Raw genomic sequence first — 26,716 nt, forward strand, 5'->3', positions numbered from 1 at the left:
CACTCACCCCCACAGCCAGATGCCCTTGTGTCGTTAGCCACCTGCAAAACTGCACAGCAGCCCTGAAGCCTGGAGTAAAGATCAGAATTCCATGGTTCCTTGAAGGAGCACAGCAAAAAAACAAACAACAAAAACCCCAACTAAGTAAGAACCTCCTCGTAGAGGGGAGCTGTATCTACTTTCCTGGAGTCCAGGGAGGGCCACCTGGTTAGGGGTGGGGTAACCATGAGTTAGAGAAACCTGCAAACAACTTCTAACTCTGGCTTCAGTAGAGGGATTATGGTTTGCCAGTTCTCACCACTGACCCAGCAGAGCTAACACTGCTGGGTCTCCCAGGCACTCACTGTTTTGACACTCCTCCTGGCCCCTAGGAAACACAAACACCATGAGCGGCCACACACAATACACCTGAGGAGGTTTTGAGGGTGAGGAATTCTAGTACCTGGGGCTGGCAGATCTCACTGAAGTAGCGCTTAGCAGAAGAGACTTTATCATGACAATAATGAAAACTTAGGCGTTGGCCCAAAAAAGGATGTTTCTCAGCAGGGACTAAATTAATAACCTGGAGTATCAGGTAAAAATGGAAATCGTGAAGGAAAAGAGATTTAAAAAGTACATCTAGGAGATCCACATGTGAATAATGACCCCTGCCGTCGAGTCGATTCTGACTCATAGCGACCCTATAGGACGGAGTAGAACTGCCCCATAGAGTTTCCAAGGAGCACCTGGCAGATTTGAACTGCCGACCTCTTGGTTAGCAGCTGTAGCACTTAACCACTATGCCACCAGGAAAGAAAAATGACAGATGGGTGATAATAAAGGCTAGACAGACCTAGGTTAGTGCATTTGAAGGGCCCACCAAGTCCTAGATAGCTCTGGTTTTTAAAAATATACAAAATACGCTGGTGCTATTCCTAAATCCCAAATTGGGGAAAGGAATAAAAGTGTTCTAAAAGCACCTCAGGGCCAAGGGGAGACTAGGGAAGTAAAGCATCATGGCACAGGGCTGACAAAGAGCAGAAAAATACACAATTAAGTTTGGATTTAGGAACTGAAATGTAACCACGTGCAGAATTGAAAAATGTGGTATCCAAATTAACTAAGGGGAAAGCAGGAAATAAAAAGAAAAGCCTGTATATACAATTCCAACTCATAATGACCCTATAGGACAGAGTAGGACTGCACCATAGGGATTCCAAGCCTATAAATCTTTACGGACACAGACTGCCACGTCTTTCTCCCATGGAGTGGCTGGTGGATTCAAACCACTGACCTTTCAGTTAGCAGCCTTTGGGTAAGCAGCCGAGCACCTAACCACTACACCACCAGGTTTCCTTCTATACCGATGTTGGACAGCCACAAACAGCCTGTCTCCTAACGATGGACTTGGTACTCAGACGACCAGAATACTGAACCATGGTGCCTGGGTGATACTGGTCAGAAGAAAACATAGCAAACCAGCAGGCCAGGGCAATGATCTCCCAATTTTGATTTTCCAATAACACCTATCTTCTAAGTGCTAGTATATATGTTATAAAACACACAAAGAAGACATTTTAAAATGATGAAAGATAAATATAAAATCCAAAATTTCTTTCCACATACCAAGCATTTCCTGGAGTATGCACTTTACCATGGAGACCACTGGTCTATCAGTGATGAAAAGCATTGAGGTTTGTTGGTAGAAAGAGAATGTGTGAGGTCAGTGAATTCTAGGAAAAGTGAACCAATCAAACTTTATGGAGAGAAGAACAGGATGGAAGAGTGACTACAACTACAGAATGTTTATATTCTTGGGACAAGATGGGGGTGAACCAAAACCAGTACTAGGTTGATCAGAGAGCTACGGTCTTGGTCAGGGCTGGACCCTATAGGCACTACCACCTGTCCTATCCCTACCAGTGGGACTCCAACCCCATTCGTGGTTTAATTAACCTCCACCTTGGGGAAAGGTTTGAGGAGGAGTTTGGTAGAGGTGAGGTCATAAGGGAAATAATTTTAGTTATATATAAAGAGCTAACCTGAGCCTATGAGCTTAGAGTTACCAATGTGTTATTTCCCCTGTTGATTTGGGTTAAGTCAATGTATGGTGATGGCATTCTTGCCTTGAATGAAACCCCAGGAAGCAGCAAAAGTATACCCCCTTGGAATTTCTGTAAGTTTTCCTGGGACTCGAGCAACCGTAGTATCTACTGCTTGGACTGCTCTTTCCACCCCAACAGGGGCAATGGAGGTGGAACAGGGAGTCAACAGATCATCCTTGAGATTTTCATAAGTCACAAAAGTAAGCACTGGCCCTTGTACCTTGAGTTTTAAAGTAAAGGTTGATCTTGCAGTTCTTGCAAGTCTTTAAAACAGTTTTCTTCCTTTATGAATTGAGAATACAACAAATACTCCCTCAAACGCCTCAGCAGAGGATGTAAGAGAATATTGTGTGAAAGGCAGCTTCATGACCAAGAGACAGTGAGACTCTGGAGTCAAGAAGGGAAAGTGACACCATGCAGAGGACCTCCATGTTGGTTTGCTCTCCAGCTCACTCCAAGGCTGCAAGGCTGTTACTGATGGTATCTGATATTCCAAGTCACTCAGTCTTAGCCAGAGCTGCTCCTGGCTGATATCAAATCCTTGCTTCTTGTAAGCCCCAAACAAATGGGAAAATACCAACTTCTAAGATGATGGCTAAGTAGGCGCTAGCTAGGACACTTTTCCACTCAGGGACTCATTAACAGTTTCAGACTTCTGCTGGTGACCTCAGAGCAGAGAGAGAACACCACTGGCGAGATAAAAGTTTAACATACCAAGCACAATAGCATTTCTCCCCACCAGGGAAAACCAGTTGCAACATGTAAAAACAGAAACAACAAAACTTCACTCACAAGAACAACAAAAAAAATCAAGTAACTAGGACTAAAACTAACGAAATGTGCCATTTATACTTCTATATGGAGACTAGCATAAAACTTGACTGGAAAAGCATGGAGGAACAAACCAACTGGTAAAACATACAGCACCCCTAGATGATAAAACTCAATGCTCTAAAGAAGCATATTCTCCCCAAATTAATTTATAAATTCAGTGCAATCTCAATCAAAACCCAAACATGATTTTCTATACCTAATACATTAATTCTAAAATACATCTGGAAGACAAAATACACAAAAAATAATGAGGGGGAAATTTATCCTATTAGATTTTCTAAAATGCATTATAAAACTTCAGAGATTAAAAAAAAAAATGTGGTATTTGTGGAACTACAGAAAGATAGATTAAAAGAAAAATGAAGAATCCAGAAACAATCCCATTTAGTAAATGTAGCGTTTTAAATCAGTGAATCAATGGATTAGTCAATGAAAGTGTTGAGGCAGCCAGCTGTACATTTTTAGAGTAGGGAGCTAAACACCTACTTCATACCACTTGCAAAAAATAAACACTACCTACAAGAAAAAATACTTAGATGGATTAAGGAGCTATATTTGGAGGAGGGGGGAGACTATGAAAGCAGTAGAAGAAAATACAGGTAAATATGTTTATACTCCAGAAAACCAATTTTTTAAAAAATCTGACAAAGTGGATTCCATCAAAATTTTAAAACTCTAAAAACAGAACAAGTGACAGACTGAAAGAGAGTATCTGCAAAATGCATATCAAAGAATATCCTGAGCGTAAAGAACACCTACAAATGAAGTTTTAAAATAGTATCTGAAGAGGCAGGGCCAAGATGGCACAGTAGTCAGGCACTTCCAATAATCCCTCTTACAACAAAGACCCGAAAAAACAAGTGAAATGATTATAACAAGCTAGGAGCCCTGAACATCAAAGGCGAAGTTAGAAAACGGACCAAGCGGGAGTGGGGGCGGGGAGAGATGGTTCAGAAGTGGAGAGGAGTTGCTGGACCCAAATCGCTGGGAACCCTCAGATACCACTCCCCTGAGCGACTGCTGTGGGCTGATGGTAGTGTTTGGCCACAGTTTCCTTAGGGAGAAACACCAGCCGCACAGCCTACTCACACCTCCGGAACCAGAGAGGAACATCACTCTCAGCAAAAACTAAGTACTTATATTTTACCTCGCCCCACCCCCAAGCCGACTTCAGTGACTGTTGATTTCCCTGGGCCTAACATAGGCCCTGCTGAGCACCCTGACCCATTCCCCTGGCCTTGGAGAAGGAATACATTCACAACTGGGGGAAAAGATAATTTGCCAGATCCATTAACCTGGGGAGCTCAGGACAGAAGTGGCTCCTGTCCAGGTATAAGCAGTCCATGGAGTTTGAATACCTTCCCCCCTGCATGGACATGTGTGGGCCTATTTCAGGAGAATAGGCCATTGTTGACAGACTGCAACTGTTTCAGCTGTGCGGTGGATAGATGGGTGTTTGATGTTTGACACCGCTTTGCCTGTTAAACAGGGTCCTCACTACCCACATTAGGGGCTTAAGGACTGGTGGCTCCACTCACGTCACCCCACCACCCGTGACAGGGGTCCAAGGATAACTGGTACCTCCCAGTCCTTACAAACAAAAGCACTGGGTGCCCATGGTCCATCTGCAGAACCCACCCTCAAAAAGACAAACAACCCAATGAAAAAATGGGCAGAAGATATGAACAGACACTTCACTAAAGAAGACATTCAGGTAGCTAACAGATACATGAGGAAATGCTCATGATCATTAGCTGTTAGAGAAATGCAAATCAAAACTACAATGAGATTCCATCTCAGTCCAACAAGGCTGGCATTAATCCAAAAAACACAAAACACTAAATGTTGGAAAGGTTGTGGAGAGACTGGAACACTTACATACTGCTAGTGGGAATGTAAAATGGTACAACCACTTCGGAAATCGATTTGGCACTTCCTTAAAAAACTAGAAATAGAATTACCATATGATCCAGCAACCCTGCTCCTTGGAATATATCCTAGAGAAATAAGAGCCTTTACACAAACAGATATATGCACACCCATGTTTACTGCAGCACTGTTTACAATAGCAAAAAGATGGAAGCAGCCAAGGGGCCCATCAACGGATGAATAGATAAATTATGGTATATTCACACAGTGCAATACTGCACATCAGTAAAGAACAGTGATGAATCCATGAAACATTTCATAACATGGAGGAATCTGGAAAGAATTATGCTGAGTGAAATTAGTCAGTTGCAAAGGACAAGTATTGTACGAGAACACTATTATAAGAACTCGAAAACAGTTTAAACAGAGAAGAAAATGTTCTTTGATGGTTATGGGGGGGGAGTGAGGGAGAGGGCTTTTCACTAGATAGTAGATAAGAACTATTTTAGATGAAGGGAAAGACAATACACAATACAGGAGAGGTCAGCACAACTGGACTAAACCAAAAGCAAAGAAGTTTCCTGAATGAACTGAACGCTTCAAAGGCCAGCATCGCAGGGGTGGGAGTTTGGGGCCATGATTTCAGGGACATCTAAGTCAGCTGGCATAATAGACTCTATTAAGAAAACATTCTGCATCCCACTTAGGAGAGTGGCATCTGGAGTCTTCAATGCTAGCAAGCGGCCATCTAAGATGGATCAGTTGGTCTCAACCCACATGGAGCAAAGGCGAATGAAGAACATCAAAGACACAAGGTAATTATGAGCCCAAGAGAGAGAAAGGGCCACAAACCAGAGACCACATCAGCCTGAGACCACAAGAACTAGATGGTGCCTAGCTACAAACAATGACTGCCCTGACAGAGAACCCCCTGAGGAAGCAGGAGAGCAGTGGGATGCAGACCTCAAATTCTCATAAAAAGACCAGACTTAATGGTCTGACTGAGACTAGAAGGATGCCGGGGGTCATGGTCCCCAGACCTTCTGTTAGCCCAAGATAGGAACCATTCCCAAAGCCAACTCTTCAGCTAGGGACTGGACTAGACTATGGGATAGAAAATGAGTGAGCTTCTTGGATCAAGTATACACATGAGACTATATGGGCTGCACCTGTCTAGAGGGGAGATGAGAGGGCAGAGGGGGTCAGAAGCTGGCCAAATGGACACGAAAATAGAGTGGAGGGAAGGTGTGTGCTGTCTCATTAGGGGGAGAGCAACTAGGAGTATATAGCAAGGTGTATATAAATTTTTGTATGAGAGACTGACTTGATTCGTCAACTTTCACTTAAAGCACAATAAAAATTTTTCTTAAAAAGTATCTGAAACACTTGTTCATTACTGTTTTTTTTAATAGGTGGATTAAAAAAACAAATAGCCCAAAAAGAAAAATGGGCAAAGGACATGATCCAGCAACTCATAGAACAAGAAATAAAAATGACCAAAAAACATAAAAATGGAAACTTTAAAAATGAAATTTTTGCCCAACAAATCAGTCACAATTAAGGGAACTCTCTTGCATACAGGATTGATGAACGTTTTAAGATGGTAATCTTTCTGAGGGCATCTTAGTATTTTAAATATGCATATCCTTCAATCCAGCAATTCTGCTTCCATCTCCTCAAGTAATACATACGTATATAAACAGGCATGTAAAAGGGTATCAATTACCAACATTCTCTGTAACAGCAAAAAACAAAAAAGCAATAATTTCCATGGAAAAACGAATGGTTAAATAAACTATACCCCATGGGGTCATTACGAGTCACAATCAATTCAACAGCAATGAGTTTTGGTTTTTAGTCTTCAAGGAAATGCAAATCAAAACCACAGTGAGATACCACTTCACACTCTCTGGCGTGTCTAAAATAAAAAAATCGGATAACAAGTGTTGGCAAGAATGTGGAGAAATCTGAACCACCAAACACTGCTGGTGGTGATGTAAAATGGTGCAGCCACTTTGGAAAACAATCTGGGAGTTCCTCAAATGATTAAACATGGAATTACCGTATGTCCCAACATTTCAACTCCTAGGTGTATACTCGAGAAATGAAAATATATGTCCCTACAGAAACTTGTACACTAATGTATATAAGAGCATTATTTATAAAAGCCAAAGAGTGGAAACAACCCAAGTGTCCCTCAACAGAAGGATGAATGGATAAACAAAATGTGGCATATCCATACAATAGTATATTTTTCAGCCATAAAAAGGAATGACATTCTGATACATGCTACAATATGGATGAACCTTGAAAACATTATGCTACCTGAAAGAAGCAGTCACAAAAGACCATATACCATATGATTCTAATTAGAAGAGAGTCCAGAATAGAGAAATCTATAGAAAGTAGATTAGTGGTTGCTTAGGGCTGCGGGTGGGGAGGTGGGGGTTGGCAGATGACAGCTAAAGGATATGGGGTTTCTTGAGGTGATGAAAATATTCTAAAATTGACTGTGATTATGGCGGATTGTGTAGTATGTGAATTACATCTCAAAAAAGCTGTAAAAAAGGGGAGAAAAACTATATTAATACTATGCAACAATAATGAAGATACTGATATGGAAAGATCAAGATGTTTTTTAATGCAAGTTGCAAAACTAAAGGTATAGTATGTCATTTATGTTTTTAAAAGATATGCGACATTATGTATTTTTATATACTGCAATGGGAAAGGCAGAGCAGAGGGGACTTCCACTGTATCAGAATATGTTCATGTTTTACCTGAATAATTAAAATTTTTTTTTTATTTCTTAAGAATACCTGGAGCTCTGACTCTGAAAATCCAATTCCCTTGGGTTGCCCAGCTCCTTCCAACCATACTGTCTGAGCATAACAGCTCTTGATGACTCTGAAAAGGTGGTGACCACACAGAACACCAGTCAAGCAAACCCAGGAATCCACATTCCCTGTTCTTTGCTTTTTCTTCATCTAGACTACCTTACAAATCATTTCATGATTAATCTTCCTTGAGCAAAGAGCAAATATTAAGCATTTGCCACTATGTATTTTTTTATATACGCAGTACTTGATAATGAAAGGAATGTTTTGTGAAAATCTAATTGCAACATGCAGCAATGTGACACAAGGAGAGAGAAGAGATGGAAATAAGTCAAAGGGCTGTGTAACGGGCCAGGCACTATTCACCCTGTTCGAAGCTGTCCAAGACTCCCCAATGCTTGTGAACATACAAGCCAGGTCCTGAGCCTAATATCCAGAACCATCCACAGTCTGGCTTCTCCATACCTTTTTGACCTCTCTTATACTTCTTTCCATCACAAGCCTCCGATCCAGCTGGCTATAGCAAGTGTCCACACCTTTGTTCACTGAGTTAATCCTCCCTCCTATCTGTCCAAACCTTGCTTCCTTTAAAAATAAACTCAGTTCTTGGTTTAAGACTGTCTTGGTCATCTAGTACTTCTATAACAGAAATGCCACAAATGCATGGCTTTAACAAAGAGAAATTTATTTCCTCACAGTAAAGTAGGCTGAAAGTCCAAATTTGGGGCATCAGCACCAGGGGACGGCTTTCCCTCTCTGCCGGCTCTGGAGGAAGGTCTTTGTCCTCAATCTTCCCGTGGTCAAGAAGCTTCTTAGGGGCAGGGACCCTGGGTCCAAAGGATATGCTCTGCTCCCAGTACTGCTTTCTTGGTGGTATAAGGTCCCCCTGTCTCTCTGCTTCTCTCTTTTACATCTCAAGAGATTACCTCAAGACACAATCGTCTTGTAGGTTGAATCCTGCCTCACTAACAAAACTGCCACCCATCCTCCCTCATTAACATCATAGAGGCAGGATTTACAACATACAGGAAAATCACACAATACCGGGAATTGCAGCCCAGCCCAACTGATACACACATTTTTGGGGGACATAATTCAATCCATGACACCACATCTTTGTTCACAGTTACTTCTCCCTCCTATCTGTCCAAATCTTGCTTCCTTTAAAAATAAACTCAATTCTTGTTTTGAAGACTTAGGGTCATGGTCTTGTGGGGCAATTCAGACAATTGGTATAATATAGTTCTTAAAGCTGATGCTTTACCATCCAGGTTGGTGAGTAGTCTCTGGAGTCTCAAAAGATTACTAGCAGCCATCTAAGATACAACTATTGGTCTCTACTCTTCTGGAACAAAAGAGAAAGAAGGAAACCCAAGAATCAGAGAAGGAACTGGACTACAGGACTAATTGTCTCCATGAGCTACTGCCTCCTTCACCCTTGAGACAAAAAGAACTATATGGTGCCTTCCAAACATTCAAATCAGGGATACAATAGGTGGATCCTGATAGAAAAGGAGAAGAATGTGGAACAGAACTTCAAATTTTTAATGAATCTAGAATTACTGGACCCACTGAGAGTAGAGGAATCCCCAAAACTACTACCCTGAGATACTCTTTAAATCTTGAAGGGAAACTATCCCCTGAAGTCACCTTTTAACTAAATAGCAGGTTAGCACAAAAAGTAAAGAATGTCACCCTTGAGTAGAGCACTCTTAAAAGATTGTCTATATGAGAGCAAAAGGACAACAGTTACATAAATGAGAACCTTGTGGGGGGCAGTGAGACTGAGTTAACGGGAGTGAAACAACTAGAATGGAAATAATGAGAATGTTGACACAATGTGAAGAATGTAACCAATGACATTGAACATGATGTGTAGAAACTGTTGAATGGGAGCGGGTTTTGCTGTGTATATTTTCACCAAAAATACAATAAAATATTAAAAACAAATAAACTTACAAACTCAAATCATACCCTCCTCTGGTCTTCTTTGACTAGCTGTGATGATTAAGGTTGTGTGTCAACTTGGCTGGGCCACGACTCTCAGTGGCTTGACAATTATGATGCGGTTTGACAGCTATGTAATGATGTATTCGCCTCCATGATGAGATGTTATGAGCAGCCAATCCACTGAAAGGGAGTTTCCTTGGGGGTGTGGCCAGCATCCAATATAGGTGGATTTTCTGGCAAAACTCACTGGCTTTTGCTCACCCTGGATCCTCCAGCTGGCTCCTGTTCATCTGATCTCCAGTTCTTGGGACTTGAGCTAGCAGCTTACCTGCTGATCTTGGGATTTGTCAGTCTCTGCAGCTGTGAGCCAGCGTTCTGCTGTCTTAGCTTCTGATCTAGAGATTCATCAATTTTCACAGCCTGTGAGAAAGAGCCCTGCTGTCTGACCTGCCAATCTTGGGTTTGCCAGCCCCTGAGCTACGTGAGTCAGGAGAAACCTCCAGCCCGACCCACGGACTTGGGACTTTCCAGCCTCTACAACCACATGAGCCATTTCCTTGAGAGATATATATCTATACGCACACGTATATATACGTATGTATACACACACATACATACATATATGTATACATTTATATGCTTCACTGGTCTTCTCTAGAAAACCCAGCCTAAGACCTTTGGTACCTAGAGTGGTTCTAGAGAAACACAGTTGTAAGGATGAGTTTTCTAAATTGGTTCTCAAGTCTGGTATGTCTTAAAGATGTTGACGACTCTGCTTCCAGCAGTAAAGAGAACACTGCTAATCCATGGAGTGACGTGGCAATGCAAATACACAAAATATCACCACCAGTAGATCAGGTTTTGATGAGAGGCAAGGCCTGGAGTAATGGCATGTTTGGTACCTTTCTACAATTTTGTCATAATAAGAAGCATAAGGAAGCTGGTTGGTTGGTCCTATTTTCGCTAGACGAAGTGGTGAAATAAAGAGATGAGCTCAGGGCTTCAGAGCCACAGCTCACGCGCTGCATAAACCCAAAGTTTCCACTTGTGCCTTCAAAGAGCCTTATTTCTAATAGTACCATAGCTGATTTTGCCAAAACCAAGCCCAGAGTCTTATCGTAAGAGTGGCTGAATTGCAATGCCAACTCAATTCCCAAACTCGAATTGTGTCTGAAGTTAAAATGAGGGCATTGATTGGGAAGAAATGGGATCCTGAAGCTTGGGATGGGGACATATGAGCAGATAATCAAGAAGCTGGGGACACTGAGCCCCTAAATTCCGTTGAATCACTCCTGCCAATAGAACCAGCCCTCTCACTCCCATCTGAAGAGATTACTCCATGTTTGTCCGCTAGACTACCCTCCCCAATAAAACCACTAGACCCTTCACCCTCATCTGATGAGATTAACCCAGTTGTGTCTGAAGAGCCTTTCTCTGTGGCATCCTCTGGGGAGGCATGTGAGTCATTGCCTGGGACATTACCTGAGGCAGATGCCTTAAAAGATGTTGCTGAATGTTCTCAGAACACATCCCTACCACCCACTTTTGCTTCTAGACCTATAACTAGACTTTAAGTCCCAGCAAGCCCCAAAAGGTGAAGTACACAGTGTGACCCTGGAGGAGGTATGGTAAACTCCGAAAGAATTGCTCGAATTTTCTAATATGTACAAACAGAAACTTGGGGAGTATGTGGGGGAATGGCTACATGGTGTGGGACGTAAAGTTGGATTAGTCTGAGTTTATTGATATAGCCCCACTAAGCACAGATCCTTCATTCAATGTTTCAGCTTGAGAGGATGGGAAGGGGTCTAATAGTTTATTTGATTGGTTCACTGAAGCACGGATTATGCGGTGGCCTACACTAAATCAAGTTGAAGTGCCAGACCTGCCTTGGTATACTATAGAAGGAATCCAAAGGCTTAGAAAAATTGGCATGTTAGAGTGAATTTATCAGGTTAGACCCACATACCCACACATGGAGTGCCCAGAGGACATATCTTTTACCACAATGGTGAGGAACAAATTTGTGAAGGGCACCCCCAGCATCCCTGAAGACTGCTGTGATTGCTATTTTATGTAAGTCAGATTTGACAGTGGAAACTGCCCTAACTGAATTAAGACACTTAAGTACATTGGGGCTGATTGGAGCTTGTGGTGGTAGGGGCCAAGTGGCAGCATTCAATCAACAATGACAAGATGGATATGGTTACCATAGTGGATAGCAGAGTCAAAGCAGTAATCAGAACAATTGACTCGTGTAGATTTATGGCATTGGCTACTTAGTCATGGTGTCCATAGGAATTAAATAGGTCAGAAATCTACCAAATATTTGCTTGATCTGTACAAACCTACAAATTCTAGTTCAAGTGAATGGCAGTCTAACTTGAATTGCCAGAATACAGAGTCACAGCCCCTCAATCAATTCCCAGACTTGAGCAAGTTTACAGACCCACAACCCCTTGAATGAAGGGGAGGCCAAACCCCTTGAGGAAGGACCTGACTACACTGCCAAAAGTTTATACTGTTAATCTTTCTCCCAGCCTTCCCCCAAAGGGATCTATGACCTTTTATAAGAGTGATTGTTTATTGGGGAAGAGGAAATAATCAGACTTTTCGGGGATTACTGGATACTGGCTCTAAATGACACTAATTCCAGGAGACCCAAAACGTCACTGTGGCCTACCAGTCAGAGTGGGGGCATATGGAGGTCAGGTTATTAATGGAGTCTTAGCTCATGTCTGTCTCACAGTGGGTCCAGTAGTCCCTGAACTCATCCTGTAGTGACTTCTCCAGTTCCAGAATGTATAATTGGAATAGATATACTCAGCAACTGGCAGAACCCCCACATTGGATCCCTGACAATTGGAGTTAAGGGCCATTATGGTAGGAAAAGACAAGTGGAAGCCATTAGAACTGCCCTCACCTAGGAAAATAGGAAACCAAAAGCAATATCACATTCCTAGAGGGATTGCAGAGATTACTTCCACCATCAAGGACTATTCCCCCACATCCCCATTTGATTCGCCTATTTGGCCTGTGCAAAAAAGGACAGATCTTAGAGAATGACAGTGGATTGTTGAAAACTTAACCAGGTGATGACTCTAATTGCAGATACTATTCCAGATGTGGTTTCATACCTTGAGGAAATTAATACATCTCCTGGTACCTGGCGTGCAGCTATTGATCTGGCTAATGCCTTTTTCTCCAGCACCCAATATAGGTGGACTTTCTGGCAAAGCTTGCTGGCTTTTGCTCACTCGTGATCCTTCAGCTGGCTCCTGTTCATCTGGCCTCTGGTTCTTGGGACCTGAACTAGCAGCTTACCTGCCAATCTTGGGAATCATCAGCCTCCCGTGACCTGTGAGCCAGAGGCTTGCCATCTAACTTGTGGATCTTGGGATTCATTGACCTCCACATCTGTGAGCCAGAGGCCTGCTGTCTGACCCGTCGATCCTGGGTTCGCCATCCCCTAGGCCTGCGTGAATTAGGAGAACCCTGCCTGGCCCACAGGCTTGGGACTTTCTAGCCTCCACGACTGCGTAAGCCATTTCCTTGATATAAATTTCTCCCTCTATAAATAATTTACACACTTCACTGGTTTTGGATCTCTAGAGAACCCAGCCTAAGACACTAGCTTTCTCTCTCCTCTGAACTCCTAAATCTCATGTTATCTTTATAACTCACGCAGGTTATAATGATTCACAGTCTTACATGTCTAATAACTGTTCATTTCTCTCTCCCTATTTGGTTGCAAGTATCTTGATGGTGCTCAATTAATATCCACTATGAATTTATTCACCTCAGAAGCAAAATCAAAGTGCAAAAAAGCTGATAAACCACTGTAACCGCTTTAATGTTAAAAATATTTATTTTTTTCTAAAAGATCACACAAAAGTTGGGAAGAGATGGAAGGACGTCAGCTAGCCTGCATCAGAATTGGGGCTGAGGAAGGACAAAGAGCTGCCTAAAGAAACTGGCATCGGAGCAAACGGCAGAGGTCGAGACGGCTGCTGGCCAAGAGAAGCACAGTCGGGGTCGGCCACATTCACGAGCGCCTCTGGGGCGCAGCAGGCGCAGCAGGCGCCAGTCCCAACTGGTCCTCCTTTTCAGAAAGCGAGATGCAGAAGCTCACTCCTTAGACATGTTCTTGATGGTTTTGTGCTCCTTCATGGCCTTCTCCCAGTCGCTGCCATTGAACTCCTCAATGGCCACGCTCCGCACAGTGCCCTCATCCAGGCAATGCGGGGCGATTCCTAGAGAGAAGTGGGACCCAAATACGAGTGAAACCAGACACTCGACTGGCTCATAGACAAACCCTCACCTGCAAGCATAGTTCTACTACATACCAGGCATTCCAAGTTAGACACCATGTCTTACAACTTACCCCATCTGCTAGATGGGGACCAGACTTCTTGAGTGAGAGATGGCCAAGGTTGGACGTCATTCAGTAACAAGCTGTAATGTAGTAGTAGAAGTGGAAGTACAGAATACAGGTTCAAGCTAGGAGCAATCTGACTGGCAGCCTTAAGAATTCTGATGGTGTAGTGGTTAAGAGCTATGGCTGCTAACCAAATAGTCACCAGTTCGAATCCACCAGGCGCTCCTTAGAAACTCTATGGGGCAGTTCTACTCTGTCCTACAGGGTCACTAGGAGTCGGAATCAACTCGACAGCAACAGGTTTGGTTTTGGTTTGTATGTTTAGACAGATAACTTCCTAAGAATTAAATACCTCCCTATCTGTACAGGATTTTATTCTTTTCATAACCTCTTCCTGTTCCACAAGGTAGGTAGATGAGGAACAATCAGAAGCTGCTAACAGAACGGGGTGACAAGGGGCAAGGGTGATGGCATATCCTCCCCCACCACAAGGCATGACACAGTCATAGTCACAGTGCATCACCACAGCCCGAAAGGGTACGTCTACACAGAGAGCAAGATTCCTCAGGAACATCTTCAGCCACCGGTTCCCACTCAATTCACACAGCAATTCTGAACACTGATCTAAGTTAAGGGCTGTTTGTGTTTTGTTTTCCAGATTCATGCAGGACCTCAAGAGGGGCTTTCAGGTTCTCCTTGTTTTTTTAACTTTTTTTTTCTTTTCAAGGCATTATCAATGCCTTGCTTCCTTCACTGCCCCTTAGTCCCAGGCATTATTAAAATTGCCTCCCTCTGCCCACAGGCCCATCTCCCACCCCTGCTCCCTACCCTTCAACGTCATCCACAGCGACAGATAGCTTTGGTAGTACCAGTGAGAATCAGGACCTGGATGTTCTCCCAAACGGTTTTTACCATAGTCAGATGCGAGACTTAGACAAATCTGACCAGAGCGAGTCTCACATTCTAAAGGGCTCTACCAGTGAGTCCTGTTCTTCTAAATCATTCATGCAGAAGTGCCTAGCAAAGCAGTAGGCTTGCCATACATGTCCGTTCCCATCCTGCCAACCAGTATTTTAAACCTAGAACAGCTGCAGAGCCTCTCCGTGCCCCACCTGAGGTCGTGTTCCCTCTCCTTTACTTACCATAGCCTCCAGGGTTTGAACGGGGAGTGTAAAAGCTCTGAACACCACATCTCTTACAGAAGGTGTGCTGGGCTTTGTGCGTGTTGAACGTGTACGTGGTCATGCTCTCAGCTCCCTAAGTAAAAGCAAAGAAGTGTTCTCTTTTTACTAAGAATTTTTTTAATAAGTCATTTAACAAACAGTCTTTTTGTCTCAGTCACCTAGTGCTGCTACAACAGAAATACCACAAGTGGATGGCTTTAAGAAACAGAAGTTTATTCTCTCAAAGACCAACAGGATAGAAGTCCGAATTCAGGGCGCCAACTCCAGGGGAACACTTTCCCTCTCTGTTGGCTCTGAAGGAAGGTCCTTGTCATCAATCTTCCCCCGAACTAGGAGCTTCTCTGCACAGGAACCCCAGGTCCAAAGGATGTGCTCTGCTCCTGGCACTATTTTCTTGGTGCTATGAGGTCCCCGTGTCTCTGCTTGCTTCTTTTGTATCTCAAAAGAGATTGACTTCAGACACAACTGATCTTGTAGATCTCATCAACATAACTACATATAATTCATCTCATTAACATCATAGCGACAGGATTTGCAAAACAGGAAAATCACATCAGATGACAAAATGGTGGCTAATCACACAATACTGGGAATCAAGGCCTAGCCAAATTGAAACATATTTTGGGCGGATACAATTCAATCCATGACACTTTTGAAAGGCTTAATGTGGGGGAGCCATCCTCCTTTCATAGGGCTCTCAGTATCTGTCTCCCATAAAAGGTTGGAAGGTTTTTGAGGACAGGGACTATCTACACTGTCCAGGGACAAATCAAGCTTGCATATAACAGCTCAGAGCTTCCATTAGGTCAACTGCACACACAACAACATAGCCTAGAGCTTTCCAGGGCCCATGGCAAGACAGCATAACCCTGTCAGTGTCAGGGAGTAAAAATGCATGCCTCACAGGGCCTAAATGGGAAGACAGTCCACCCTAGGTAGTGGCTCTCCATGTTGCCAAACAGCACTGCTCAAGGCCTTAAAAAAACAGGTGATTCTATCTGACCTAATCTACAAAGGACAAACTAGGGAGGAAAATATTTGCCACAGAGAGAAATGGCTAATTTCCTCGATAAATAATACAGATGGGAAAATGGGCAAAGGATATGAACGAATGAGAAGGGATGAGATGCCTCACATCCTAGTTTACCTCATGCATCACTAGAAGTAATCCAGTGACCTCCAGGCCCTCATTCCCATGCTAGTCTATGCATCTACTGTCTGATCCGCATTCTCCTACTCCCCACTAGAAGGTATGGTCTATCATCATCAAGGAGCCCTGGTGACAGAGCGGTTAAGAACTGCTCCTTGGAAACCCTACAGGGCATTCTACTCCGTCCTAGATGGTCGCTATGACTCAGTATCAACACAGCAATGGGTTTGGTTTTTTTGGTTTATCATCATCAAACTCAGCTATATATTCAACTTCTTTGATCACTTCTTCTGTCTTCTGGCCCAGTTAGAGATCACTAATGGGTACCATGTTGACAAATCCAATGGTCACTTTTTTTTTTTTAATTGTGCATTAGGTGAAGGTTTACAGAGCAAATCAGTTTCTCATTAAACAATACACACATTGTTTTGCAACACTGGTTGCCAACCCTATGACTGTCAACACTCTCCCTTTCTTGCCCTTGGGTCACCCATTTCTATTCGTCCAGCTTTCCTGTCTCCTGCTGCCTTCTCGTCCTTGCCCCTGGGCTGGTGTGCCCATTTAGTCTCGTATACATGGTTGAACTACATGTACTACTGTTTGTTTTATACAGGCCTGTCTAATCTTTGGCTGAAGGGTGAAGCTCAGGAGTGCCTTCAGTCTGAGTTAAAAGGGTGTCCAGGGGTCTCTGTTCTTCTTGACTTCTCAGTAGTGCTCCTTTCATCTTGAAACATTCGCCTCTGAGGACAGCACACACTCTTGTTTTTTTTTTTTTTTTCTCCTTCCCCACCAGACATTGTTCTCAGGCCCCCCCCCCCCCACTGGCTTTTCTTCCTCTTCTGTTCAACTCTCTATAAATGTTGGTGAGTCCCAGAGTTCCGTCCTAGGCCCTCTCCCTTCTCCGGCTACACCATCTCCCCAGATGACGTTACCTCATCCCATAGCTCAAACAATATCAATATGCCAACAACTCCCCAATCGGTAGCTCCAGCTCTGCTCTCTCTCCGGAACCCGACACGTACCTCCAGCTGCCTGCTTCATATCTCCACATGAACATTCAAAAGACACCTTCAAATTAACTTTTCCCAGAACCCCCCACAGTGGGTTCTCCCCAGGGTCTGGGATCTCCCTTTAACTAGTTACTCGTGCTCAACATTTCACACATAGGCTTTTTTTTTTTTTTATTGTGCTTTAAGTGAAAGTTTACAAATCAAGTCAGTCTCTCATACAAAAATTTATATACACCTTGGCTATATACTCCTAATTGCTCTCCCTCTCATGAGACAGCACACTCCTCCCCTCCACTGTCTATTTTCGTGTCCATTCAGCCAGCTTCTGACCCCCTCTGCCCTCTCACCTCCCCTCCAGACAGGAGCTGCCCACATAGCCCCATGTGTCTACTTGATCCAAGAAGCTTATTCTTCCCCAGTATCATTTTCTATCCCACTGTCCAGTCCAATCCCTGTCTGAAGAGTTGGCTTTGGGAATGGTTCCTGTCTTGGGCTAACAGAAGGTCCAGGGACCATGACCACTTGGGTGCTTCTAGTCTCAGTCAGACCATTAAGTCTGGTCTTTTTATGAGAATTTGAGGTCTGCATCCCACTGCTCTCCTGCTCCCTCAGGGGTTCCCTGTTGTGTTCCTTGTCAGGGCAGTCATCGGTTGTAGCCAGGCACCATCTAGTTCTTCTGGTCTCAGGCTGACGTAGTCTCAGGTTTATGTTGCCCTTTATGTCTCTTGAGCTCATAAATACCTTGTGTCCTTGGTGTTCTTCATTCTCCTACACAAAGGCAATTTATTAAGAGAAAACAATAATGTAAGGAGCTTTTGTTCACAGATGATAACTACGGCGAGCCCCTCTTCCCGTGGGTGCTGTTGAAGGGGAGGGGGTGACCTCCTCAATCTGATCTTCATTCCTGAGATAGCAAGGGCTCTTAGGATAGCCTGAGCCCTAGGTCCAGGGATCTTCTGCTATTTCCTCCTGTGGCTCAGTTTGCTGTGTAGGGCAGGGATGCCCAGCTCCTTTCACCTATGGGCCACATCCAGGGCAGCTGACATGGCAGCATATGGTCAGGATTCATCTTGGTCAGCCTTCAACTTCGTCCCACCAGTGACATGGTTTCTTTGCCAGAGAGATCAATGACATGGACAAAAGTGTCACTAAAGGATACGCAAAAATGTGGCTAACACCAAATACTTCCTCTCCTTCAGCCATCTGAGGTCCAAGGCTGATGACTGCTTTTCCTTTTTTTCCTTTCCCTTGCAAGGTGCCATTTCTGCACATCGTCTCCCAACTCCACCTCCAAAAAAAGGCCCAACACTTTAGACGGAACTACTTCCTCTCTTGCCCTCGCCTTCACATCCAATCTTTTATACAATTCTGACAACGCTTCTTCTAAAACAGTGGTTCTCAAAGTGTAGTCCCCGGACCAACATCATCACCTGAGAACTTGTTCCCCATAGGGTTTCTGAGGTTGTAAGTCTTTTGTTTCAGGTGAAAGTTTACAGCACAAATTAGTTTTTCATTCAAAACTTTATACACAAATCGTTTTGTGACATTGGTTGCAATCCCCGAAATGTGTAAGCACTCTCCCCCTTTCCCTTTCCATCCTGGGTTCTCTGCATCCATTCATCTAGTTTTCTTGTCTCTTCCTGCCTTCTCACCTTTGCTTTTGGGCAGGTGTTGTCTACTTGGTCTCGTATACTTGATTGAACTAAGAAGCTCGTTGCTCACATGTGTTACTGTTTGTTTTATAAGACTGTTCAATCTTCGGCTGAAAGGTGGACTTCAGGAGTGGCTTCAGTTCTGAGTTAGCAGGGTATCCAGGGGCCACAGTCTCAGGGGTTCCTCCAGTCTTTGTCAGACTAGTAAGTCTGATCTTTTTTTGTGTGTGTGTGAATTTGATTTTATTGTACATTTTTTTTATTGCTCTGTCCAGGATCCTCTATTTTGATCCCTGTCAAGAGTGGTCAGTGGTGGCAGTCGGGCACCATCTAGTTGTGGGCTCAGGCTTGTGGAGACTGTGGTTCACATGGTCCGTAGTCCTCTGGACTAAAATTTTCCTTGTGTCTTTGGTTTTCTTCATTCTCCTTTGCTCTGAACACGATAGAACCAATAGGTGTATCTTACTTACATGGCCATTTGCAAGCTTTTAAGACCCCAGACGCTACTCACCAAAGTAGAACGCAGAACATTTTCTTTACAAACTACATTATGACAATTGACTTAGATGTCCCCCGAGACCACAGTCCCCAACCTTTGGCCCCAGTAACTCCATCCCTCAAGGTGTTTGGATGTGTCTAAGAAGCTTGTATGATTTTGTCCAAGGCTATAAATCTTTACGGAAGCAGACGGCCACATCTCTCTCCTGAGGAGTGGCTGGTAGGTTCGAACCACCACCATTTTGGCTAGCAACCAAGCATTTAACCCCTGCGCTACCAGAGTTCCTATGAGAACTTGTTAGAAATGCAAATTTTGGAGCCCCATTTCAGACCTACTGAATCAGGAGTAAGACCCAGCAATCTGTGGTGGTCATGAGCACCCTGAAGTTTGAGAACCACTGCTCTAAAACATATCTCCAATCATCTGTTTTCTTTCCATCTCCATGACTACCATCCTAATCCAAGCCCTATCATCTGCTCCCTGATGTACTGCTCCCTGGTCTACTGTGACGACCTCCCAACTGTCTCCATCTCCACACTTACCTCCGTACAATCCATTCTCCACATAGCAGCCAAAGAGATCTTTTAAAATGTTCAATTGGGTCTTGTCACTACCCTGCTTACAACTCCAAGGGCTTCAGACTACACAAAGAATAAAGCTGGTCCTCTTAGCCAGTCTTGCCCTTCTCCAACCCCATCTCAGTCTACTCTCATCCCCATTCAACCCCACCCCCCCGCTCCAGCCACAGGGGCCAATTTTAGCTCCTCAAACATTCCAAGCTTATGCCCCTTAAGTCCTTTGCGCTATCTCCCCTTTGCCTAGGATACCCCTCCTGCCCACGCCCCCCACATACACACCATCTTCATCATTCAGATCTGAACACCACAGACAGACCTTCCCTAGCCAACCTAAAGTAGGCACCCAGCTATCTCTACCATACTGCCATACTTTAATTCTCTACATAGCACTTAAACTACTGGATTTTTTTTCTTAGTTATCTGTCTCCTCCCTCTGTAGAATGTAAGCTCCAAGAAAACAAGGACCTTGTCAGTCATATCAACTGTTGTGTTTCAGCACCTAACAGTGACTGCCACACCGTAACCAGTTGTCAAGTTGACTCTGACTCATGGCAACCTCAAGTATGTCAGAGTAGAACGGTGCTCCACAGGGTTTTCAAAGGTCTCCAGGCCTTTCTTCCAAGGTGCCTCTGGGTAGACTCAAATCTTGAACCTTTCAGTTAGCAGCCAAGTGCAATAACTGTCTGCACCACCCAGGTACACTGCCACATAGTAGGTGCCCCATAATTATTTGCTGAAAGAAAAAATAAGTTTTGAACTTAATTTAAAAAACAAACAGAAAATTGCTCCTTCAATGGGCTTGGGCTTAGAAAGAGAATGGTGCTCTAGAGCACCAGAAAAATGTGCTGCTAAGCAGGCCCAAGGATAAGCATCAGTTCAGAGACCCAAGACTGTCCCTGGTGGTGTCTTCAGAAAGGGACTGTCACAGGTGCTTAGGAGCAAAGCTGGCCTGGGACCACAGCCTCTGGCAGGCACACAACAGCATACTGGCCCTCTTACGTGTCTACAGGAAAGACGGGGGACAGGTATGCTGCCACTTCTCTTACCTCCCTCACCAGACACCCCCCAGACAACCCACACTACACATCAACATGTTCCAGGATCAAGGTGCAGATAAAGAAAAGTTGGTAAACTGGCCCCAAGCATCTGGGATTAAATCTAACTCAGAAAGACCAGGATTCACAGAGGCATTCACTCTGCTAGTCCTTCCTTTCCGACCCTCACTGAGTGCCCCCTGAATGCCAAGTCTGATGATCCAGGAGCTGAGCCAGACATGAAGGAAGTGGTGCTTGCCTTGGAGACACTCACGGTCCAGCAATGGAGGCAGACGTGGAAACCGTTACGCCAAGATTACTGGTCAGGACTGCAATGGGGGAACGGGAACAAAGGATGGCATTAAAGCCCCACCCCACCCATGTTAGCAGTAATATACCAGAGCTTTTTTTTTTTTTCAAGTTTGTGTTCTTTGACCCGAAGATTTTATTTCTAAGAAATCTGATTCAAAAGAAATAATTTCTAAATTGTCAAACATTTGTACACAGGGAGGTTCATAACTGTGTTGTTTATTAATAAGTGGAAAAAAAATTAGACTCAACCTAAAAGTCCAAACACAGGAATCTGCTTATGGTACATTCGTATAACAAAATAAGTTTCAAATCTAGGAGTGATGGTATAAGTAAACCAGGAACTGGCTGTGAGGGAGAGGAAAACTGGGAGGCTAAAGGAGAAGAAAGGCTTTTCACTGTATATGTACTCTGGCGTCTTTCAAATTTTGTACCGAGTATAAAAAATTCCCCCAAACAATTAAAGTTAAAAATGTTTAAATATATGTTTTTTCATTGGGAAATGACAAAAGTAGATTATAAAATAGAAAGACTGGTAAAGCCCTACTTTGATAAAAATATACACAATATATTTAAATGTATTTACTTTTGTAGAAAATAACCTACAAAGACATATACCAAAATATTAACAGTGGTTACCTTTGGTTGATAGGATTTGGGTGATGTTATTTATTTTGATTCTTTGTATTTTAAAATGTTTCCACAATATCAAGTACGTACCCAAAACATAAAGGGAAAAAAATGCCATCACCTTTTAAGACCAGCAAACAGGACACCTGAGTAAAGGAGACAAGCGCTCCCTGACAGGCCGGCTGCTCCCTGTCCTGCACTGTATCGAGGGCACGCAGCAACCTGGGGCCCAAGGGGCCTCACAACGGGGTCTGAAGACCTTGACCCTGCTCTTAAGCACTAACCTTCAGGAGCTTGAAGTGAGAAGCCGGGACAATGAAGTGTCTATTCTGCTTCTTCTTGCAAATGCTGCAGCTACAAAGAGAGAGAGCAAATCCCCGACTGTGAAGAGCCATCTGCATCTTCTTTTGCCCAGAGGCCCAGCCTGATGTGTTCCAAGAGCCAGATGACCCCAAAGGTGAAGCCCTTTCAGCACCAACCAGGGAAGGGGGAGCTTTGGAGATGGGCCAGCACCTGGAGCTCCTGCTCTGCATGTACAGAAGGGCCCACAGGTCCCCCGGGCCAACAGGTGAGGCCACGCATCCCTCGGGAGACCTGACAAAGGGGAAAGCAACGCTGCATTCCAGAGACACTCAAAAAACAAATTTCAGACAGTCTCATGCCTCCTGGATATTCATGCCAAAAATGAACAAGGACGCTTGAGTTTCTCTCTTTCCTCATCTCCAGAAAACCTGGCTCCAAGCAGAACAGACCCTCAGAACCACCGTCTCTGGAATTAAATCTAAGTCTCCTCCTTTTAGTCTACCTTTTTGAAGGTCTAATTTAGTACAGATTCTTCTAACTACTCCATGATGCTTCTTTCCCAATCTGGAATCTGTTGTTAGTAGCCTGGTTGCTTCTCCATCTGAGTAATTCCATGGTGTTTATTTATTATTTATACATAATTCAAATACCACCTGGGGTACAAAAGACTGGATACAGTTGAATAATTATTTCTGTGCCAACTACTGGCCTGGAAGTTAGAGTCTGACGTCCTTGTTCTGTCACAGTGCCAGGAAGGTGCTGAGAGCAGGCCCTCCACAGGCAGAGGCACTACCATCTGCTGTATCTAGGAACAGAGTGGGAGGGCCGAGTGTGGTGAGCTGCCAGGGGGCACTCCCGATTCTCACCTACCCTCTCCCACTCTGGGCTCCGAGGGAAACTCTCCCTGCAGCTTCTCATTCAGTGCCCAGCCTGCTCACCTCCCAGCTAACCAACCCTCCCCGCCAACAGCAGCAGTCTCAGCCTGAGGGTGGGGGGTGGCCCTGAGGACCCAGCTGTTAGTGTCACCAGGGGCTGTACTGTAGGAGTAAGCTCTGTGACATCCTCCCATATACACATACCACACATACACCCACACATGTACACACGTACACACACAAGACACACAGCAGGCTCCACATACCACAGACACATACGCACAGCAGGCTCAACACAACACACACACATGCACACAAGTACACACACCACACACAGCAGGCTCCACAAACCATACACACACACACACACACACACAGAGCAGGCTCAGTTATTGTGAATGCCCCCCACCTTTTTAAAAAAAGAAAGAACAACGAATCCTTCTGTACCTATCACCTGACTTCAACAATTATCAACTCAAGCCCAAGGTTGTTTCAGCTATACCACAATTCCCCCGATTACTTTGAAGCATTTCATTTTAACTCTCAATCCTTTGAAGCCAAGTTGGCAGGAGAAAATACTCACTTGCAGTCGAAGATGTGCAAGTCTGCTGAGGCCCAAACTTCAAAGCGCACAGCCCCACAGTGGCACCCGCCTGTGTGCTTCACCAGGCCCTGGTACTCACTAAAGGAAACAAGAACCAGAAAGATAACAGGTCCTGAAGAATCTGGCAGGGCCTTATTTCACAGCTCGAGATCTCTATTTCTTGTTCTCTGTTATTATTGTTGAAAGAAGCAAGACAGGACAAAATTTTTTATACATGACAGATGCATTTCTGCTTTTAAGGAGGGACTATCAACTTTATAAAAGAAAGCGTTCAATGCCTTCTTTGTCCATGAGCTTTCTTCTTTTCATTTCTTAAATTTTGTTAAATTACAAAATAAAACATTCCAAAAATCTGGAAAATGTGGTAATGAGGGGAGGATCCTAATCCCACAACCCAAACATTCTCACTTATACGTGATACTTGGTAAGACTTTCTGTGAGCCAGGCAGCAGACATGAGTTGTCTCTTACCAGCCTTAAGCAACTATCAAAACAAATCACCCAAAGAATATTTCACTACAGTTGTGATAAAACTGGTATAGGCTGCTACGAAAAAGTAAGGCAGAGTATCTGAGTGAGTCGGGTGGTTTAGAAAAGACTTCTGAGAAAGTAACATGGGCTGTTATAATTTTGCTATATCCCCCTCCAGTGTTTTTCACATGCCTTTTTACATAGCTATATGTGTACATTACATATAATCTTAGTCCTTTTTAAACCTATTACATATAAACTAGGCCATAGTTGAACATTTTAAGATTTTATAAATATCAATAAATAGTTTTCCAAAAGGGCTGAATATTCTTACCAGTAAAGAATGAGGAAACATTTCATTGTAGCTTCTCAAGCAATAATTACAAGAAAAATAGCTTGCTGCAGTTTTAATATTTATTTATTTGACTCAGACTGAACGCTTTTTCGCGTTTCTTTACAAGCTGAATCATTCAGTTTTATGTACTTAAAAAGTCTTCTGCCTACACAAATAATGCTTATTGTAAAAAGTTCAAACATTACAAAAATAGATAATGTTAAAAGTGAAAGTCTTCCATAATCCTAACACCCAGAGGGATCCACAGTTATTATTTACTATATATTTCTCCAGACTTTTTTATACATTAAAACTTTAACAAAAATAATGCAGTGCTATACATTTTGTGTATAAATTAATTCAGTGGATTATGGTTTTTTTTTTCAATGTAAGTACATACTCATCCCCATCTGACAGGTGAAATATACCTCATCTTGTTATATTGATATTTTAAAGTCTTTTTTTGACCACTTATCAGTTTTAAAGTAAAATTTACCTCAAATCTGAGTCTTACAGTTCTGACGATCTTTATATTCCCTATAGCTAACAGATGTTTGATGAATGATGAATCTAAAAGGATAAAGTACGAAGTCCAACATGATACCAGCCACGATAGTCCAACATGATAAAGCACAAAGTCAAGCACGGAGAAAACCAAATATTCCCTCTCTGAGAAGACTCATCGTAAGAGAATTTCTTCTGGAACAAGGACAAAGAAACATTTTTGTTCAAGAAAAGGCGTAATTCTCAGATTGTTACGCAATTGTTCTTGTTTTTTCCTAGTGCTTTGATTGAGCTTTTCAATTCATAAAATAACTGACTTATTAGATATATTATTAGTGGGTAGCACCATTATTCCACAGGGCAGGGATCCAAATGCTGTCACATTTGGGAGAAGGAAAGCAGTCCTCGCCAGAGTTCACAGCTAATTTCCAACGTCGTGGGCACCTCTGAAACCCTCTCCTGGCCGTCTCAGGGGCCGGGGCTCGTCAGCAGCAGAGCTGGAGAGAGGGCCACCCGGTGAGGGTAAAAGCCTCCTCGCTCCCAGGGAGCCCTGCCGCTTTCCTAAACCCAAAGCATCGCTTCTTCTCTCCGGGATCAATTAGCCGCCTGTCCCCTAAAGCAGTGTCTGGAGCAGTAACGGATCTCCTGTTAGATTCCTCCGGACTTTTTTTCTATACGTGGATATTTTAACAAACACGGTGCAGTGTTATACGTTTTCTGCATAAATCAATTTAGGGGGTTATGGCTTTTTAAAAAAATGTTAAGTACGTACTCATGCCAACCTGACAGGTGAGAAATACCTCATCTTATGTCAACATTATTTTTAATCGTTCAAATACTTAATAGTTCTAAAGTATTAAAGCCTTTCTCAACCCCTGTCCCTGTCCGACTCACCCTGCCCCCACGGCCCGGAGAAAGAAAACCCTGTGCAGACACAGAGAAGGACGCGGCCCCGGGAAGACGCCGGCCCCCTTCTTTCCCCGGGGAGGCCCGCGCGCCCTGTGCGCTCCAGGACCAGGGACAAGGTCCGGGCCACGCCGGCCTCGCCGAGGCTCTGTGCGCGTCCCCGCGGCCGTTACGGTTATCGCCGGGCCCGGTGCGGGCAGCGCGGCGCTCGGGCCGCGTTGGGGGCGACGGGGCGCCGAACCGGGACGGGCCCACCGCACTCACAAGGTGTCCAGCAGGAGCTTGGCGGCGCCCTCGCAGGTGAGCCGCTGCCGCTTCTGGAACGTCTCCCAGCGCTCCCTCTGGTCGCCCAGGTCCAGCGCCGCCGCCGGGGACGCGGGGGTCGCGGGGGTCGGGGGCGACGGCGGCGGGTGCAGCGCCAGCTCGGGCGGCGGCTGCGCCTCCCCGGGACGCGCCTCCTGGGCCCGCGGCGACGAGCGCCTCGCCCGCCGCTTTGTCGGCGGCTGCCGCCCGGCCGCCCGACCCCTGCCCCTGGCCTGGCCGGCGGGGCGCCGTAGGCGGCTGGCGCCGGGGACCGAGGCGGCGGACACCGAGGCCGCGGGCCGCTTCTGCGCGTGGAGCTTGGCCGCCACGCCGCTCCGGGCCCGCCGCATGGCTCCCGCAGCCTGGCACACAGGCCTCGCCGCGCGCACCCGCCCGCGCGCTCCCGCCGCTCGCCCGCC

General features: G+C 44.4%; 2 protein-coding genes across 13 annotated transcripts in view; one reads left to right on the top strand and one right to left on the bottom strand.

Annotated features, from left to right (window-relative positions):
* The window catches only part of PIGL (phosphatidylinositol glycan anchor biosynthesis class L), a 110,964-nt gene extending 97,434 nt beyond the window's left edge, over positions 1-13,530 (top strand). Inside the window, exons 9-11 of one of the 5 annotated variants that reach the window (XR_007514021.1) lie at positions 5,495-5,602; positions 12,783-13,113; positions 13,458-13,530. The gene's annotated coding sequence lies outside the window, so the exon portion shown is untranslated. The other 4 variants (XR_007514024.1, XR_007514025.1, XR_007514023.1 and 1 more) reach the window with 4 other exon arrangements.
* A 172-nt stretch (positions 13,531-13,702) lies between these two features.
* On the bottom strand, positions 13,703-26,675 carry CENPV (centromere protein V). Of its 8 annotated transcripts, XR_007514030.1 has the most exons (7): positions 26,259-26,675; positions 23,760-23,858; positions 22,512-22,592; positions 22,283-22,352; positions 21,334-21,388; positions 20,525-20,758; positions 17,109-19,381 (listed from the first exon to the last, which is right to left on the bottom strand). XR_007514030.1 is itself a non-coding variant. In XM_049859802.1 (6 exons), the coding sequence occupies exons 1-6, from the start codon at positions 26,645-26,647 to the stop codon at positions 13,703-13,705; spliced, it is 879 nt and encodes a 292-aa protein (XP_049715759.1). In that variant the 5' UTR covers positions 26,648-26,675. The 8 variants fall into 8 exon arrangements, 5 of the variants coding, with proteins under 5 accessions (XP_049715759.1, XP_049715760.1, XP_049715764.1 ...); XM_049859802.1 differs by lacking the exons at positions 17,109-19,381; positions 20,525-20,758; positions 21,334-21,388 and adding exons at positions 13,703-13,827; positions 15,095-15,209; XM_049859807.1 differs by lacking the exons at positions 17,109-19,381; positions 20,525-20,758 and adding an exon at positions 15,131-15,209.
* Between the last annotated feature and the right edge of the window lie 41 nt (positions 26,676-26,716).

Source organism: Elephas maximus, chromosome 19 (assembly GCF_024166365.1).
Source record: "Elephas maximus indicus isolate mEleMax1 chromosome 19, mEleMax1 primary haplotype, whole genome shotgun sequence".
NCBI classification, from domain to species: domain Eukaryota; kingdom Metazoa; phylum Chordata; class Mammalia; order Proboscidea; family Elephantidae; genus Elephas; species Elephas maximus.

What these genes read in the sequence shown, in the direction of transcription:
- CENPV (XM_049859802.1), bottom strand. Translation starts at nt 26,647, where the DNA reads ATGCGGCGGGCCCGGAGCGGCGTGGCGGCCAAGCTCCACGCGCAGAAG. An exon ending in AAGCTCCTGCTGGACACCTT is followed by an intron (nt 23,859 to 26,258) that starts GTGAGTGCGGTG and finishes TGTTTCCTTTAG; the next exon opens with TGAGTACCAGGGCCTGGTGA. An exon ending in CTCACTTCAAGCTCCTGAAG is followed by an intron (nt 15,210 to 22,282) that starts GTTAGTGCTTAA and finishes GCTTTTACTTAG; the next exon opens with GGAGCTGAGAGCATGACCAC.